The sequence below is a fragment of the Delphinapterus leucas genome, chromosome 8, assembly GCF_059928025.1.
Source record: "Delphinapterus leucas isolate spDelLeu-1000000601 "Yukka" chromosome 8, BTC_Dleu_Yukka2, whole genome shotgun sequence".
NCBI lineage: Eukaryota > Metazoa > Chordata > Mammalia > Artiodactyla > Monodontidae > Delphinapterus > Delphinapterus leucas.
The window spans coordinates 66,644,092-66,659,405 of record NC_143136.1 but is presented as its reverse complement, the minus strand read 5'-3'; the positions used below and the strand labels follow the sequence as shown (position 1 = coordinate 66,659,405).

General features: G+C 34.7%; 1 protein-coding gene and 1 non-coding gene across 3 annotated transcripts in view; one reads left to right on the top strand and one right to left on the bottom strand.

Annotated features, from left to right (window-relative positions):
- The window catches only part of LOC111172813 (sodium channel protein type 2 subunit alpha), a 90,974-nt gene that overhangs the window by 60,518 nt on the left and 15,142 nt on the right, over positions 1 to 15,314 (top strand). For both annotated transcript variants that reach the window (XM_022569921.3, XM_022569926.2), the window contains exons 17-19: positions 1,375 to 1,495; positions 9,847 to 10,001; positions 11,584 to 11,757. In XM_022569921.3, the coding sequence (XP_022425629.1) occupies positions 1,375 to 1,495; positions 9,847 to 10,001; positions 11,584 to 11,757 (450 nt within the window). The remainder of the gene's footprint in view (positions 1 to 1,374; positions 1,496 to 9,846; positions 10,002 to 11,583; positions 11,758 to 15,314) is intronic.
- Positions 8,855 to 8,960, bottom strand: LOC115802177 (U6 spliceosomal RNA). The gene has a single exon (XR_004022577.1). It is a non-coding gene; the product is annotated as a U6 spliceosomal RNA (small nuclear RNA).

Genomic DNA, 15,314 nt, shown 5'->3' with positions numbered 1-15,314 from the left:
GCACCTTATAATATATAATCCTTGATTTAAGTAGTTTGGTTAGATTTAAAAATAATCCTGAACGAGTTCTAATTGAGGATACATATATATTTATGCTTCTATCATTGGTATTGTTAAATTACACACAAAAAAGCATTTTCAATCTTATCTATAGCTTATATAAATATTTTTACTTTATCAGCACCACTATGCCAAGGAAATATTTTATATAAAGAAAATTATTTTCAGGAAATAAAGGAACCAGCTTCCTCCGGAAATCCATAGAATCCTTAGCCCAAATATAATGTTTCCAGTACTGACTACAACATCTATTTTAGAGTGGGTTCAACATATTTCAATGTGCATTTTATCATATGCTTACCTCATCCCCTTTATAAAGTAGCTCCTATCAGCTCAGCCATTTCCTAATGTTATGCACTAATGGTAATAACATTGTAACAGGTCCGAGAATGCTGTGGCCCAAACTACTCTGATTCCATGTGGCACTCATACCTGGCCCTGTGTCATTCCTGCAGCATTTTAAGACCAGGTTAAAGACTGGATCCCTTCATTTATACTGATCCCATGAACGACCTGACCTGGCTAAAGTTTGTTGTATTTCAAGATTTAAAACAACTTCTTTCTATTATATTTTTCTTTTGGTGGTATTTGATTTAACCTAAAGGAAAACAAAACAACAACCAAAGATTCATTTCTGCATTTATTAACCGGAGAGGTAAGAGTGCCAGAGTAACAAGTAGTTTCCAAATGCACAATGAAACACAGGAGTGCATTGGCCAAAGAGAATGCAAAATATCAGCTCTTGCTATAAAGCTAACAATGTGCTGCTCTTTTCAGAATTAGAAAACTATAGAATATATTTAATAACAACAAGTGGTATATGTTTTCATGTCAATGAAAAGTGGGTAAATTTAGATTGTTGCTGTTTATGTGCATCTGATCAAATCTTTTCTGCATTTGACATGAAAATACACTCATACAGCTTTTGTTGGTCGGGTCACAATTTTAGAATAAAACAAACTAGACCGTTTGCAAACTAATTTACAAAAGCAAGATCACAGACCACAATACTACTCCGGCAGCTTACGTAAGATCTCTGCATGATTTTATTTCAGAATCTCTTTCTATGCAGGAGCTTAATCAAAAATTATTTAAGTTGTTAGCACCATATTTTTAAAGGAAAAAATTTTCTGGTGCTGTATCTAATCTTGTGACCCCCACCTCTACTAAAGCGGACTGGCATTATGTTTAAGATATTCTTAAATTACAGATCAAGGAAATGAATACAGAAGACTTAAGGGCACGCCTTTGAAATTTTTATATTGTAGATTAAAGAAAATATTTTAAAAGCTTTTCTGTGGAATTGATTTTCAGAAGCTAAATGCAACTAGTTCATCTGAAGGCAGCACTGTTGACATAGGAGCTCCCGCTGAGGGAGAACAACCTGAGGTTGAACCTGAAGAATCTCTGGAACCTGAAGCCTGTTTTACGGAAGGTGAGGAAACAATGTGTGTACGCTCATTAGACTTCTCTGATCTAGCCATCTATTCTCTCCCTCCCGGGCTTGCTCTAATCGTCCATATCTGTCCAACAACTGTTCCTTTACTTGTCTGTTCGTTGCTTTTTCTATATCAAAACACAGATGATTTTTGAAAAGGTAAGATTTAATTTATGTAATCAGATATTCTATTTTTGTGAATCCTGTTCAACTTTAAGAAATGCTGTTAACTATCTGGGTTTTTTGGTGGCCTTCTAGAATCTTTGATAGGAGAGAAAGCCAAATCATACATCTCTCTCTTTAGCTTTAAAATAAAAAAGAAAACAATTTTAAATCAAAGAAGTAATTTATTGTTTACTGTTTTGTCAGGTCATAATGGGTATGAATTGATTAATGTATATTTAAAACTGTCCATGAATAACAATTACCTGTATCTGTCAAGGTCAAATATTTTTTATTAGCTCTGAATGATACTAGATTGTAGATAATGAAATGCCAAAATATACTAGTCATATAATACAGGGCTCCATGCCATTGGAGTAATACTAAGAGGATTTTGTGAAGAAAACTAAAATTATGTTATTTGAAGTATGCATCAGTTATCTCTTGAACAATAATGTTGTGTATCAAACCACCCAGAACTTCTTATCATATAACAAAAAAACATATATTTTTGCTCACAAGCCCATGGCTGGCTAGGTGGTTTTGCTGATCTTGGTTAAGATTAGTCATACGGCTGAGGTCTTAGATGAGACTGCTGCCTGACTCAGCTCCATCCACACACTGGCCCAGGCTTGTTCTCATAGCGAAAGCAAAGGAGCAGGAGAGGAAGCCTAAATGCCAAGCACTTAATCCTCCACTTACATCAGGTTTGCTTCTGTCCTGTTCACCAAAGCAGAGTCGCCAATCCAGATTCAATGTGGGAATGCGCTACATACAAAGAGGCGTAAAAAATTAGTGCAATATTACAGAGTATGAAATTCCTTATATTTCTTATGTAAATCACTATTGTAGGTACAGAACTTTTTCTCTAAAGCCCTAGGAATCACTTCATTCTTAACTCATTTTTTTAGTTAACAGCTATTTAACAATTCATACTATGTCTTAGACCCAGATTCAAAAATAATTGCTTAAGCAAAAGTTTATTTTAATAATAATGACTGTAGTAATGCTATTTAATTACAACTAATTCTAAAAGTGTTTCATTCATTTTCATTTTATTTAAGAACGTTAAAGCAGTTTTAATTTAGACTTAAGCTAACTTTAAAAATATGTGATTATACAAATGTTAGAAATCAAAATTGAGGTCAATAGGTTCAAGGCTTTTGCAGATGACTATGTTACATACACCTATTGCTTTTGGACTTAAATGCATTGGAGAAAACAAATATTTATATATTAATTGTCAATTTTTAAATTATTTCAGAGAAAGAGCTATTTGTTCAGCATAAGTTATGAGGGAAGCCACTTTTCTTCACTATTTCCTCCAAAATTCTGCACACATTTCAGTGACGTTGATTATGAAAAAAATTATGACTTTACGAAACATTTAAGTGGTATATCACAAAAATAATTTCTGTAGCATTAGTTATTCCTCCTTCCCAGACCATTAGCTTATTTTTAGGGTCACAATATATACATAATAATATTTATGGTAATATCAGCATTTGTCTTTTGTGAAGTTAAAAAAAGCATTTAAGTATGAAATGTCACCAACATAACATTATAGAAAACAAAAATAACACATAGACACCCACCAACCAACTTTAACAATTTGACTATTTTTGTAATATTTGCTTCAGACTTTTTATTTAAGAATAAAACAGAGACAGATTTGGCCCCTTTTGTACCCTTTCAGTATCCCATTCCCTTGCTTTTGTCTCAGAAGTGAATCAGTATCCCAAATTTGGCATTTATCCTTCCCACTAATGTTGGTCTTTTTATGTTAAACAGTGTTTTTTCATCCCATATCCTCTTTAGGGGAAAAAAACCCGTTAAATCCAGTTCCATTTAATTCATTACAACAAATATTTTCAGGGCATGTAATTCTTCTTAATCCTTTGGGAGTCAGAAATGTGAGAAAGATCTTGCCTCAAAGAAACAAGAAATACAACGCTATTTCTTTCTTTCTTGAGAAACTAATAACATTTAAGGGGACTTCATTAAATTTTCATGAAACAAAGGATATGATCTGGCTGACATTATAAAGTAGCATCTGTTAAATATTTATGCATTAAAATATTAAGCTCCTTCAAAATGAGGTTTCCATTTTTCTATTCATTGAAGGAGAGCTCTCTGTCATGGTTAAAACTCTATGTCATGACTCCTCTCTCACACCCCAGCTCCCCAATATACTGTGTGCTGCCAGGTCCTGTCAACTCAGCAGTATCTTTTGATTCCTGACCACTATCACTAGCATTACCCTTGCTTTCACTTTCTTTAATGTTAAGTTGATTGAATCTCATAGACTCTGGACTCCTTTTCCATCTTCTCTCTTCTAGTCATCCACTGCCTTGTGCAGGTAAAGATCATTCTAAATCAGTATTCTCATCAGGTAAATCTCCATAACTCCCAAATAAATCCTTCAATGTTTTCCCCATTAGATAGCACATAAAATCTAAGTTCTCTAACTGAATCATTCGGGTCTTTTGAGATTGGCTTTAGAGTGTCTTTTCTAGTCTTGACTCCCAATTCTCTGCTTCACACAATTTCTAGACTTTTCCATCACCAAAGTTTATTAATATCACTTTTTCTGCATTCCTTTACAGCTCCATGTACTAGACCTGATTCTTACGCATCCTTCAAAGTCTAGCCCCAAGTCCACTTTTTCTGTAAAGCTCAGTATTAGAAATTTATTTTTTAACATCTTTATTGGAGTATAATTGTTTTACAATGGTGTGTTAGTTTCTGCTCTATAACAAAGTGAATCACCTGTACGTATACATATATCCCCATATCTCCTCCCTCTTGCGTCTCCCTCCCAACCTCCCTATCCCACCCGTCTAGGTGGTCACAAAGCACCAAGCTGAGCTCCCTGCGCTATGCATCTTCTCCCCACTAGCTGTCTGTTTTACATTTGGTAGTGTATATATGTGCATGCCATTCTCTTACTTCATCCCAGCTAACCCTTCCCCCTCCCCGTGTCCTCAAGTCTGTTCTCTACGTGTGCATCTTTATTCCTGTCCTGCCCCTAAGTTCTTCAGAACTTTTTTTTTTTAGACTCTGTACATATATATGTTACAATACAGTATTTGTTTTTCTCTTTCTGAGTTACTTCACTGTGTATGACAGATTCTAGGTCCATCCACCTCACTACAAATAACTCAATTTCGTTTCTTTTTATGGCTGAGTAATATTCCATTATATATATGTGCCACATCTTCTTTACCCATTCATCTGTCGATGGACACTTAGGTTGCTTCCATATCCTGGCTATCGTAAATAGAGATGCGATGAACATTGTGGTACATGACTTTTTTTGAATTATGGTTTTCTCTGGGTATATGCCCAGTAGTAGGATTGCTGGGTCCCATGGTAGTTCTATTTTTAGTTATTTAAGGACCCTCCATACTGTTCTCCATAGTGGCTGTATCAATTTACATTCCTACCAACAGTGCAGGAGTGTTCCCTTTTCTCCATACCCTCTCCAGAATTTATTGTTTGTAGATTTTTTGATGATGGTCATTCTGACCAGTGTGAGTTGATACCTTATTGAAGTTTTGATTTGCATTTCTCTAATGATTACTGATGTTGAGCATCCTTTCATGTGTTGGTTGACAATCTGTATATCTTCTTTGGAGAAATGTCTATTTAGGTCTTCTGCCCATTTTTGGATTGGATTGTTTGTTTTTTTTTTGATATTGAGCTGCATGAGCTGTTTATATATTTTGGAGATTAATCCTTTTTCCTTTGATTCATTTGCAAATATCTTCTCCCATTCTGAGGGTTGTCTTTTTGTCTTGTTTATGGTTTCCTTTGCTGTGCAAAAGCTTTTAAGTTTCATTAGGTCCCATTTGATTATTTTTGTTTTTATTTCCATTTCTCTAGGAGGTAGGTCAAAAAGGATCTTGCTGTGATTTATGTCATAGAGTGTTCTGCCTATGTTTTCCTCTAAGAGTTTGATAGTGTCTGGCCTTACATTTAGGTCTTTAATCCATTTTGAGTTTATTTTTGCGCATGGTGTTAGGAAGTGTTCTAATTTCATTCTTTGACATGTAGCTGTCCAGTTTTCCCAACACCACTTATTGAAGAGGCTGTCGTTTCTCCATTGTATATTCTTGCCTCCTTTATCAAAGGTAAGGTGACCATATGTGCATGGGTTAATTTCTGGGCTTTCTATCCTGTTCCATTTATCTATATTTCTGTTTTTTTTTGCCAGTACCATACTGTCTTGATTATTGTAGCTTTGTAGTATAGTTTGAAGTCAGGGAGCCTGATTCCTCCAGCTCTGTTTTTCTTTCATAAGATTGCTTTTGCTATTTGGGGTCTTTTGTTTTTCCATACAAATTGTGAAACTTTTTGTTCTAGTTCTGTGGAAAATGCCATTGGTAGTGTGATAGGGATTGCATTGAATCTGTAGATTGCTTTGGGTAGTATAGTCACTTTCACAATGTTGATTCTTCCAATCCAAGAACATGGTATATCTCTCCATCTATTTGTATCATCTTTAATTTCTTTCATCAGTGTCTTATAGTTTCCTACATACAGGTCTTTTGTCTCCTTAGGTAGGTTTATTCCTAGGTATTTTATTCTTTTTGTTGCAATGGTAAATGCGAGTGTTTCCATAATTTCTCTTTCAGATTTTTCATCATTAGTGTATAGGAATGCAAGAGATTTCTGTGCATTAATTTTGTATCCTGCTACTTTACCAAATTCATTGATTTGCTCTAGTAGTTTTCTGGTAGCATGTTTAGGATTCTCTATGTATGGGATCATGTCATCTGCAAACAGGGACAGTTTTACTTCTTCTTTAACGTTTTGGATTCCTTTTATTTCTTTTTCCTCTCTGATTGCTGTTTGAAAACTTCCAAAACTATGTTGAATAACAGTGGTGAGAGTGGGCAACCTTGTCTTGTTCCTGATCTTAGTGGAAATGGTTTCAGCTTTTCACCATTGAGAATGATGTTGGCTGTGGGTTTGTCATATATGACCTTTATAATGTTGAGGTAAGTTCCCTCTATGCCTACTTTCAGGAGGGTTTTTATCATAAATGGGTGTTGAATTTTGTCAAAAGCTTTTTCTGCATCTATTGAGATGATCATGTGGTTTTTCTCCTTCAATTCGTTAATATGGTTTATCACATTGATTGATTAGTGTATATTGAAGAATCCTTGCATTCCTGGGATAAATGCCACTTGATCATGTTGTATGATCCTTTTAATGTGCTGTTGGAGTCTGTTTGCTAGTATTTTTTTTTTTTTTTGCTAGTATTTTATTGAGGATTTTTGCATCTATATTCACCAGTGGTATTGGCCTGTAGTTTTCTTTCTTTGTGACATCTTTATCTGGTTTCGGTATCAGGGTGATGCTGGCCTTGTAGAATGTGTTTGGGAGTGTTCCTCCCTCTGCAATATTTTGGAAGAGTTTGAGAAGGATACATGTTAGCTCTTCTCTTAATGTTTGATAGAATTCGCCTCTGAAGCCATCTGGTCCTGGGCTTTTGTTTGTTGGAAGATTTTTAATCACAGTTTCAATTTCAGTGCTTGTGATTTGTCTGTTTATATTTTCTGCTTCTTCCTGGTTCAGTCTCAGAATGTTGTGCTTTTCTAAGAATTGGTCCAGTTCTTTCAGGTTGTCCATTTTATTGGCATATAGTTGCTTGTAGTAATCTCTCATGATCCTTTGTATTTCTGCAGTGTCAGTTGTTACTTCTTCTTTTTCATTTCTAATTCTATTGAGTCTTCTCCCTTTTATTCTTGATGATTCTGGCTAATCGTTTGTCAATTTTGTTTATCTTCTCAAGGAACCATCCTTGAGTTTTATTGATCTTTGCTATAGTTTCCTTCATTTCTTTTTCATTTATTTCTGATCTGATCTTTACGATTTCTTTCCTTGTGCTAACTTTGGGGTTTTTTGTTCTTCTTTGTCTAATTGCTTTAGGTGTAAGGTTAGGTTGTTATTTGAGATTTTTCTTGTTTCTTGAGGTAGGATCGTATTGCTATAAACTTCCTCTTAGAACTTCTTTTGCTGCATCCCATAGATTTTGGGTCGTCGTGTTTTCATTGTGATTTGTTTCTAGGTATTTTTTTATTTCCCCTTTGATTTCTTCAGTGATCTCTTGGTTATTTAGTAGCATATTGTTTAGCCTCCATGTGTTTGTATTTTTTACAGATTTTTTCTGGTGACTGATATCTAGTCTCATAGCGTTGTGGTTGGAAAAGATACTTGATAAGATTTCAGTTTTCTTAAATTTACCAGGGCTTGATTTGTGACCCAAGATATGATCTATCCTGAAGAATGTTCCATGAGCACTTGAGAAGAAAGTGTATTCTGTTGATTTTTGATGGAATGTCCTATAAATATCAATTAAGTCCATCTTGTTTAATGTATCATTTAAAGCTTGTGTTTCTATATTTATTTTCATTTTTCATGATCTGTCCATTGGTGAAAGAGGGGTGTTAAAGTCCCTTACTATTATTGTGTTACTGTCGATCTCCCCTTTTATGGCTGTTAGCATTTGCCTTATGTATTGAGGTTGTCCTGTGTTGCGTGCATAAATATTTACAATTGTTGTATCTTCTTCTTGGATTGATCCGTTGATCATTATGTAGTGTCCTTTTTTTGTCTCTTGTAATTGTCTTTATTTTAAAGTCTATTTTGTCTTATACGAGAATTGCTACTCCAGCTTTCTTTTGATTTCCATTTGCATCGAATATCTTTTTCCATCCCCTCACTTTCAGTCTGTATGTGTCCCTAGGTCTGAAGTGGGTCTCTTGTAGACAGCAGATATACAGGTTTTGTTTTTGTATCCATTCAGCCCGTCTTTGTCTTTTGGTTGGAGCATTTAATCCATTTACATTTAAGGTAGTTATCAATATGTATGTTCCTATTACCATTTTCTTAATTGTTTTGGGTTTGTTATTGTAGGTCTGTTCCTTCTCTTGTGTTTCCTGCCTAGAGAAGTTTCTTTAGCATTTGTCGTAAAGCTGGTTTGGTGGTGCTGAATTCTCTTAGCTTTTGCTTGTCTCTAATGGTTTTAATTTCTCCGTTGAATCTGAATGATATCCTTGCTGGGTAGAGTAATCTTGGTTGTATGTTTTTCCTTTTCATCACTTTCAATATGTCCTGCCACTCCCTTCTGGCTTGCAGAGTTTCTGCTGAAAGATCAGCTGTTAACCTTATGGGGATTCCCTTGTAAAAAATATGGAACACTTCATGAATTTGCCTGTCATCCTTGTGCAGGGGCCATGCTAATCTTCTCTGTATCATTCCAGTGTTTTATATGTGCTGCCAAAGTGAGTGCAGTATTAGAAATTAATCTGCTAGTAAACTCTCACAGTACCTATTTTGCTTTCTATAACTGTAATATCTGTGGGCAAATCTCCCCTACTCAAAATACACATTCTTTTTAGACAAGGCTGTGTTTCACACATTCTGGTTTTAGAACTTGTCCAATACAATTCCTTGAATAAACAGCTATTCAATAAATATTTGTTGACAAGCCTTTGATATAGTAGACTGCAAAGGTGTCTGTTACATTATTGCTGATAACAGCTAGAGTTAAAGAAACATAAATATTCAATAATAGGTGGTGTGATGAATTGGGAGACTGAGATTGACATATGTACACTAATATGTACAAAATGGATAACTAATAAGAACCTACTGTATAAAAAAATAAATTAAATAAAATACAAAATAATGTTCAATAATAGTGGAATCTTTATATAAATTTTGTTTATGGCTGGTAATCTTATTTAGAGAAGCATGTGAAACCTTTCAAAATTCTATTTACTTGTAACAAAAAGGGAAATGTTTATATTATACCATTAAGTTAAATAATTAGAAATCAAATATATATAAAGTCTGTATATGAGTGGAATCATACTCATAGGATAAGGATAGGATGGAAATATCAACTTTTGGTGATTTTACTTCTTTCTGTTGTTCTATAATATGTTTTTATAATGCAATATAATTCATTATAATAGTCCCATAAACACTAAAAAGTAGTTGTTGAATGAATGAGTAAAAAAAGTATAGATGATTTCTATTTCTACAAGTGAAAGCCATATTAAAAACTAGTTATTTACAATATATCAGGTAATAATGTAGATGAATCTCACACCAACACAAATATACATAATCAAAGAGTAATTTTTTTCTTCATTTACTTTGACATATTTTAGACTGTGTGCGGAAGTTTAAGTGTTGTCAGATAAGCATAGAAGAAGGCAAAGGGAAACTCTGGTGGAACTTGAGAAAAACTTGCTATAAGATAGTGGAGCATAACTGGTTTGAAACCTTCATTGTCTTCATGATTCTACTCAGCAGTGGGGCACTGGTAGGTGAAATATGATTTGCTCTTTTACTTTTACCTGAAGTCCTTCGCCTTTCCCCTTAATGAACCTCCTCTTACATGTTTTTACAGCAAGGTGTTTGTGAATATGAGAGACATTGTATGATATTTTTAGCACACTACTTAAATAGCAATTTTCATTGTTCTGGAATAGGCCTCAAATTGAATCAAATTTAGATCAGTATGATTTTTTGTGAATATTTAAGGAAGGATCTTTCTTTTAGTCATCAGAACCAGTTCCTGTTAAGAATGAGTATGTAGACATGATATGGGATTATCAGCTAAATATCAAACTGTTTAACATAAGCTCCATTGCTACATAAAACCCACCTGTCTTGTTCATGCTGATTCACTAGTGCCAATCACATTGAATGGCAAATAGTAAACTAACTTAATTACCAATGAGTAGCAAAGTGAAAGCATTACAAACTTATTTTATATCTGATTTCATTCCACAGAATGGTCAATTTGGTCAAAATATTGATTAATATAATGAAAACAGTGTGTCCCGTTTTCCATTTGGTAATGTAAATGTGGTTACATTTCTTTTATTTGTTTATTTTTCTATTAGTTGCTAGTGTTTGGTGAGTTGATTTTAGTAGGAGGATCATGGCATTATATCTGGAGGCCTCAAAGCCCACCTCTGATTTGATTAAGGATTCTGCAGCCTGTCATGTACTTGGAGCAAAGAAGGTCAGCTCTGTGTTTTAATGCCAAGTAGAGAGGGAACTGTGACATCTTGTTGGTGACTAGTGCCCTTGCTGTAGCAGCTCACGGTTATCAATTACACCCAGTCAGAGATCACCAAAATGCACCAACATGCACAAAGGCTGGCTTCTGAGGGGGCTTCTAGCTTCAGCTATAGAGTTGAAAAGCATTTAGGCCCTTGTATTGAGCCCCACTTACAAGCCCCGATCCCCCTTTTCTCCAAAAAAAAATAAAATTCTCCTTTCTCCTTGATCCAGACCACCAGGTTACCCTGATAGTTTTTCTTGTAAGAGGACTGAATTAGATAAATGCTCTTTTCATTCCAGAAGGCCTAGGGACTCCTGCAAATGAATTCCCCCTCCCTTTCCAAAGAGTTCTGCAAAATAATGGCAAAGGGAGGTTCTAGATATACACCACACACATGCCCAGATTGAGCAAGAGAGATAGAGGAGCAAGCTAGAGATCATAATCCATTCCCCTTTCCCAGGCTAAGGGGGCTCCTTGCCTTACATTTGCATTACTGAAGGGCTACAGTCCACAACTCTGCACTGAACAAAGCAGATCTGCTTGCAGATGATTTTCTGCTTCCTGCTGTAGAGAGAAGCAGCTGGCAGTGTCTCAAAAATTTTAAGCTCTTTTGGGGTACCCTGATACCAAAATTTAAAAATTATTTGAATAAATGCTCAGTCAACTGTCGTTTGCATATAGATAACTATAAAGCAAAGTGCAGCTCTGGGAAGCACAAAGTGTTCCGCCCATAAGCACCTGAGAACAGGCTTGCAGCATGTTTTTCTCTAATAAAATACCAATTAGAGACAGTTCATGAAAATGAAATTCAGTGAAGCTTTTTCACTTACAGGCCTTTGAAGATATATATATTGAACAGCGAAAAACCATTAAGACCATGTTAGAATATGCTGACAAAGTTTTCACTTATATATTCATTCTGGAAATGCTTCTCAAGTGGGTTGCATACGGCTTTCAAGTGTATTTTACCAATGCCTGGTGCTGGCTAGATTTCCTGATTGTCGATGTGAGTATTCTGAACATTCTTGTTTCATTCTGTTGGCATGTGAATGATATGTGCTAGCAATGGTGCCTGGCACATAAAAGGCACTTAGTAAGTACTGCATGGCCCCAAATATAAATGATGGTTCCCATCTTCCCAATAAGAAAATGCCCCAAAACAATTTTTTTGCTGGTTTAAATGTATATACTTTCAGAGATGAAACAGTCAAATGGAACTTATTGTATGTATTGGTTTAGTTTAAATTAATATTTAAGATTCCAAGTTATACAAAATAATATATTACCATAGAAGTTTTGCTTTTATCACTCTCACATTTCATACAATAACTGTATTTAAATTCTTCAAGGGCATCTTTGATGTTACTATATTCATCATCACCAGAGTCTGTTGCAAAGTGTCTGTCCCACAGGTGGATTACTAATTCCAAAAAATTTGGAAGTCCAAATAGCAAGAGACACTTCTTGATTTGTATGATGGCAGAAACAGATTGGCTATTGGACCAATTATTTAAAAGTTTTGTGAAACCACGATGGTGTTGAAAATAAAGATGCAGTATCAGAATATGAAGCTTTAAAAATATGAATATAAGGTTATTCCCTGATTTTTGAGGGAAAATTCTGAGGAAGATCTCACCTTTTTTAATGCATATAATATCTTAACTAAAAAAAAAAATTTAAATCACTTTCATTTAGTTTTGGAGATTTACTTCTTAAACTCCTTTTAAATTAATAGTCCATTTTGAAAGACTAGAAAGGAACTTAAAGGCCTTTTGTCTAGAAAAGACTAGGCGAGCCAGTGAGAATAGGGAACAGGACACCTGCGGGGAGGGGACGGGTGATGCTCAGAGCTAAGGGAGGAGGAGGGCTCTGGAATTTTCAGGAAAGCACAATGTGTTAAGTAGTGTACTTTAAAGATAATATTCTGTTGATTATAATAATTCCTTGGCAATTAAAGGTGTATTTTGAAATATAAAATTTACATATGTTGCTAGCAAAGAAAAAAATGGACCCTTTCATGGAGAAAATTATTTTTTACAACTTCAGGTGAAAAATATATCAACTTTTAATTTAGTAGGAGTTTTCTGATCACCAAACAGGAAAAAATTTGTAAGAGACAAAGAGAATTCTTTGAATTTAAGAGACAAAAATATCTTTTTTCCCTTGAATCTGCCTAAAGCAAATCTATTCTTAAATAACATATAGAGCTACATGAAGAATTATATCAAAAGTTTACCGGCAATGAAATAAGACAATAACTAATACTTAAAACCACATCTGTGTGGACATTACAAACAAAGCAAAAATATACCAAGACAGTACCAGTTGTTTTATTTGTATAATGAGATTATGGATGATACTTTTCTTTATTTTCTGTATGTGTTATGATTTTTAATAAAAATATCTGGTATTTAATATATCTATGTGATAATAAAGGCATTAAGTCAACACTACCTAAATATAAAGAAATTCTTAAGAGAAATCTAGTTGAAGTCTATAAACTGCTACTCATATTACCTAGCATACCCTGATATTTACCTTCTTAGATTTAAGAAAACTATTATGATAATGTATTAAACTAATCCATACTTTGCTTTATGTCAAATATATTTATTGAGCATCTATTTTGTTATGGAAGAGACAAATATGAATGCCATTTTTCTGGGCCTATGGGAGCTTACAGACAACTAGTGAGGACAGATAGTATACAGCGAGAAGATGACATCTATATTAAAAGTGCCGTCTGCTTCACTGAGGAAAGAGCAAAGGCTTCTTGAGGCCAGGGCAGTGTGAGCTGGCTTTTGAGGGATGACATGTCAGCAGGTACAGATGAGGGGAAGGACACCAAAGCCTTAAAGACACTGATGCATGCCAAGCAGGGCTTGTTCACAAAACAAGTGAGGGAAAGCGTTCTGTAATTGGATGATAAGGTAAGAAAGGTAAGTTGGAGAAGAGGTTGAAGGACCTGAGATGCCATACAAAGAGATTTAGATTTACGATTTAGTAATGAAGCCGCTAAAAGATTGTCTATGGAAAGTGACAAGAAAAGCTCGCTCTTTCAGGGAGAGAAATTTGGTGGAGGTGTCAGTGATGGAATAGAAGGAGATTACTATTTACAGGCCAAAGACCAATAAAGATCAAAAAGAGAAGAGGGGGCTTCCCAGGTGGCGCAGTGGTTGAGAGTCCGCCTGCCGATGCAGGGGACACGGGTTCGTGCCCCGGTCCGGGAGGATCCCACACGCCGCGGAGCGGCTAGGCCCGTGAGCCATGGCCGCTGAGCCTGCGCGTCCAGAGCCTGTGCTCCACAAAGGGAGAGGCCACAACAGTGAGAGGCCCGCGTACCGCAAAAAAAAAAAAAAAAAAAAGAGAAGAGGGTCTACAGGTATCTCCTTTTCATATTCAGCTACACAAGACATGTAAATTTGAATATTTTACTACTTCTTTAGCCAATAAATACTACCCCGGTTCAGAATTTTTTTTCTTATGTCTAACTTTTATCTTTCCTCCTTTAATTTATGCCTAGCTCTTTTTCATTTTGTCTTTAGAGAAGATAAAGTACTATAGGTCCTCTTGTTTTATATGTAGATCTTCACAACAAATGATAATTCAGTAACTATTTTTCAGTTATCTGTGAAGAGACTTACAAAGCCTAAAAGTTTAGATTTTAGGAAAAATATAAAAACCACCTCAGAAATTTTTATAGATTAATTTTTTCTAAATTTAAAGGTTTTTCTATCTCAGAGGACATGTGCAAAATTAGTTCGAATAAGTCAAGTTTTGTTGTAAAAATTTTCTCTGTGCTTCACTTATTTTTCTTAAAAAATGTATTTTTTAAATATACACTAACACCATATTCTTAAAACCTATATTACACATCTGTTTTCAGTTTTCTACTTTTGAAATTCAGGTGCACTTTAGGAGAAAATATCTTTTTTTAGTTTATATGGCTTTAATGAGTTTTCTATGTATTTTCAAAGGAAATCAGACATTTCTGTGCCACCTATGGCAGTTGTTCTTTTCCTTTTTAGCTGAGATTTTACAACTTCTATCAACTGCATTAGTCATCTGTGTAAATGACTAAAGAAAACATTTTTCTGACAATTTCTAATTAGTTATACTAAAATCTCAACATTTTTTAATGAATTATTTTAATTTTCCCTAATTAATGATCTTATGCCCTCACAATGACATTTACAGGAAGACTAAGCCACTGTTTAGAAACCTAGATCTTTCTGAATGTGTTTATATTCAGAGTCAATAGTGGTTTGCGTAGTTTACTTGCATACTTGTACTAGGTTTTAATTTCTCTTTCAGGTCTGCTCAGTAATATGAGGAATGATAAAGTTTTACAGATCTATAGATGAAAATTTCATTTCGGTGTCATTCTTTTTCTTGCTTTACATTTAATTTTTTAAAATTTTCTTGTCAAGAATCTTGAAAAAAAACACATATAGTTTCTTCTTTTTCATAAGTTTATAGCAGTAGTTTTCAAAGTGTGGCTCACAGGCCAGTATCATTAGCCTCACCTGGGAACTCGAAGAAATGCAAATTCTCAGGCCCTAC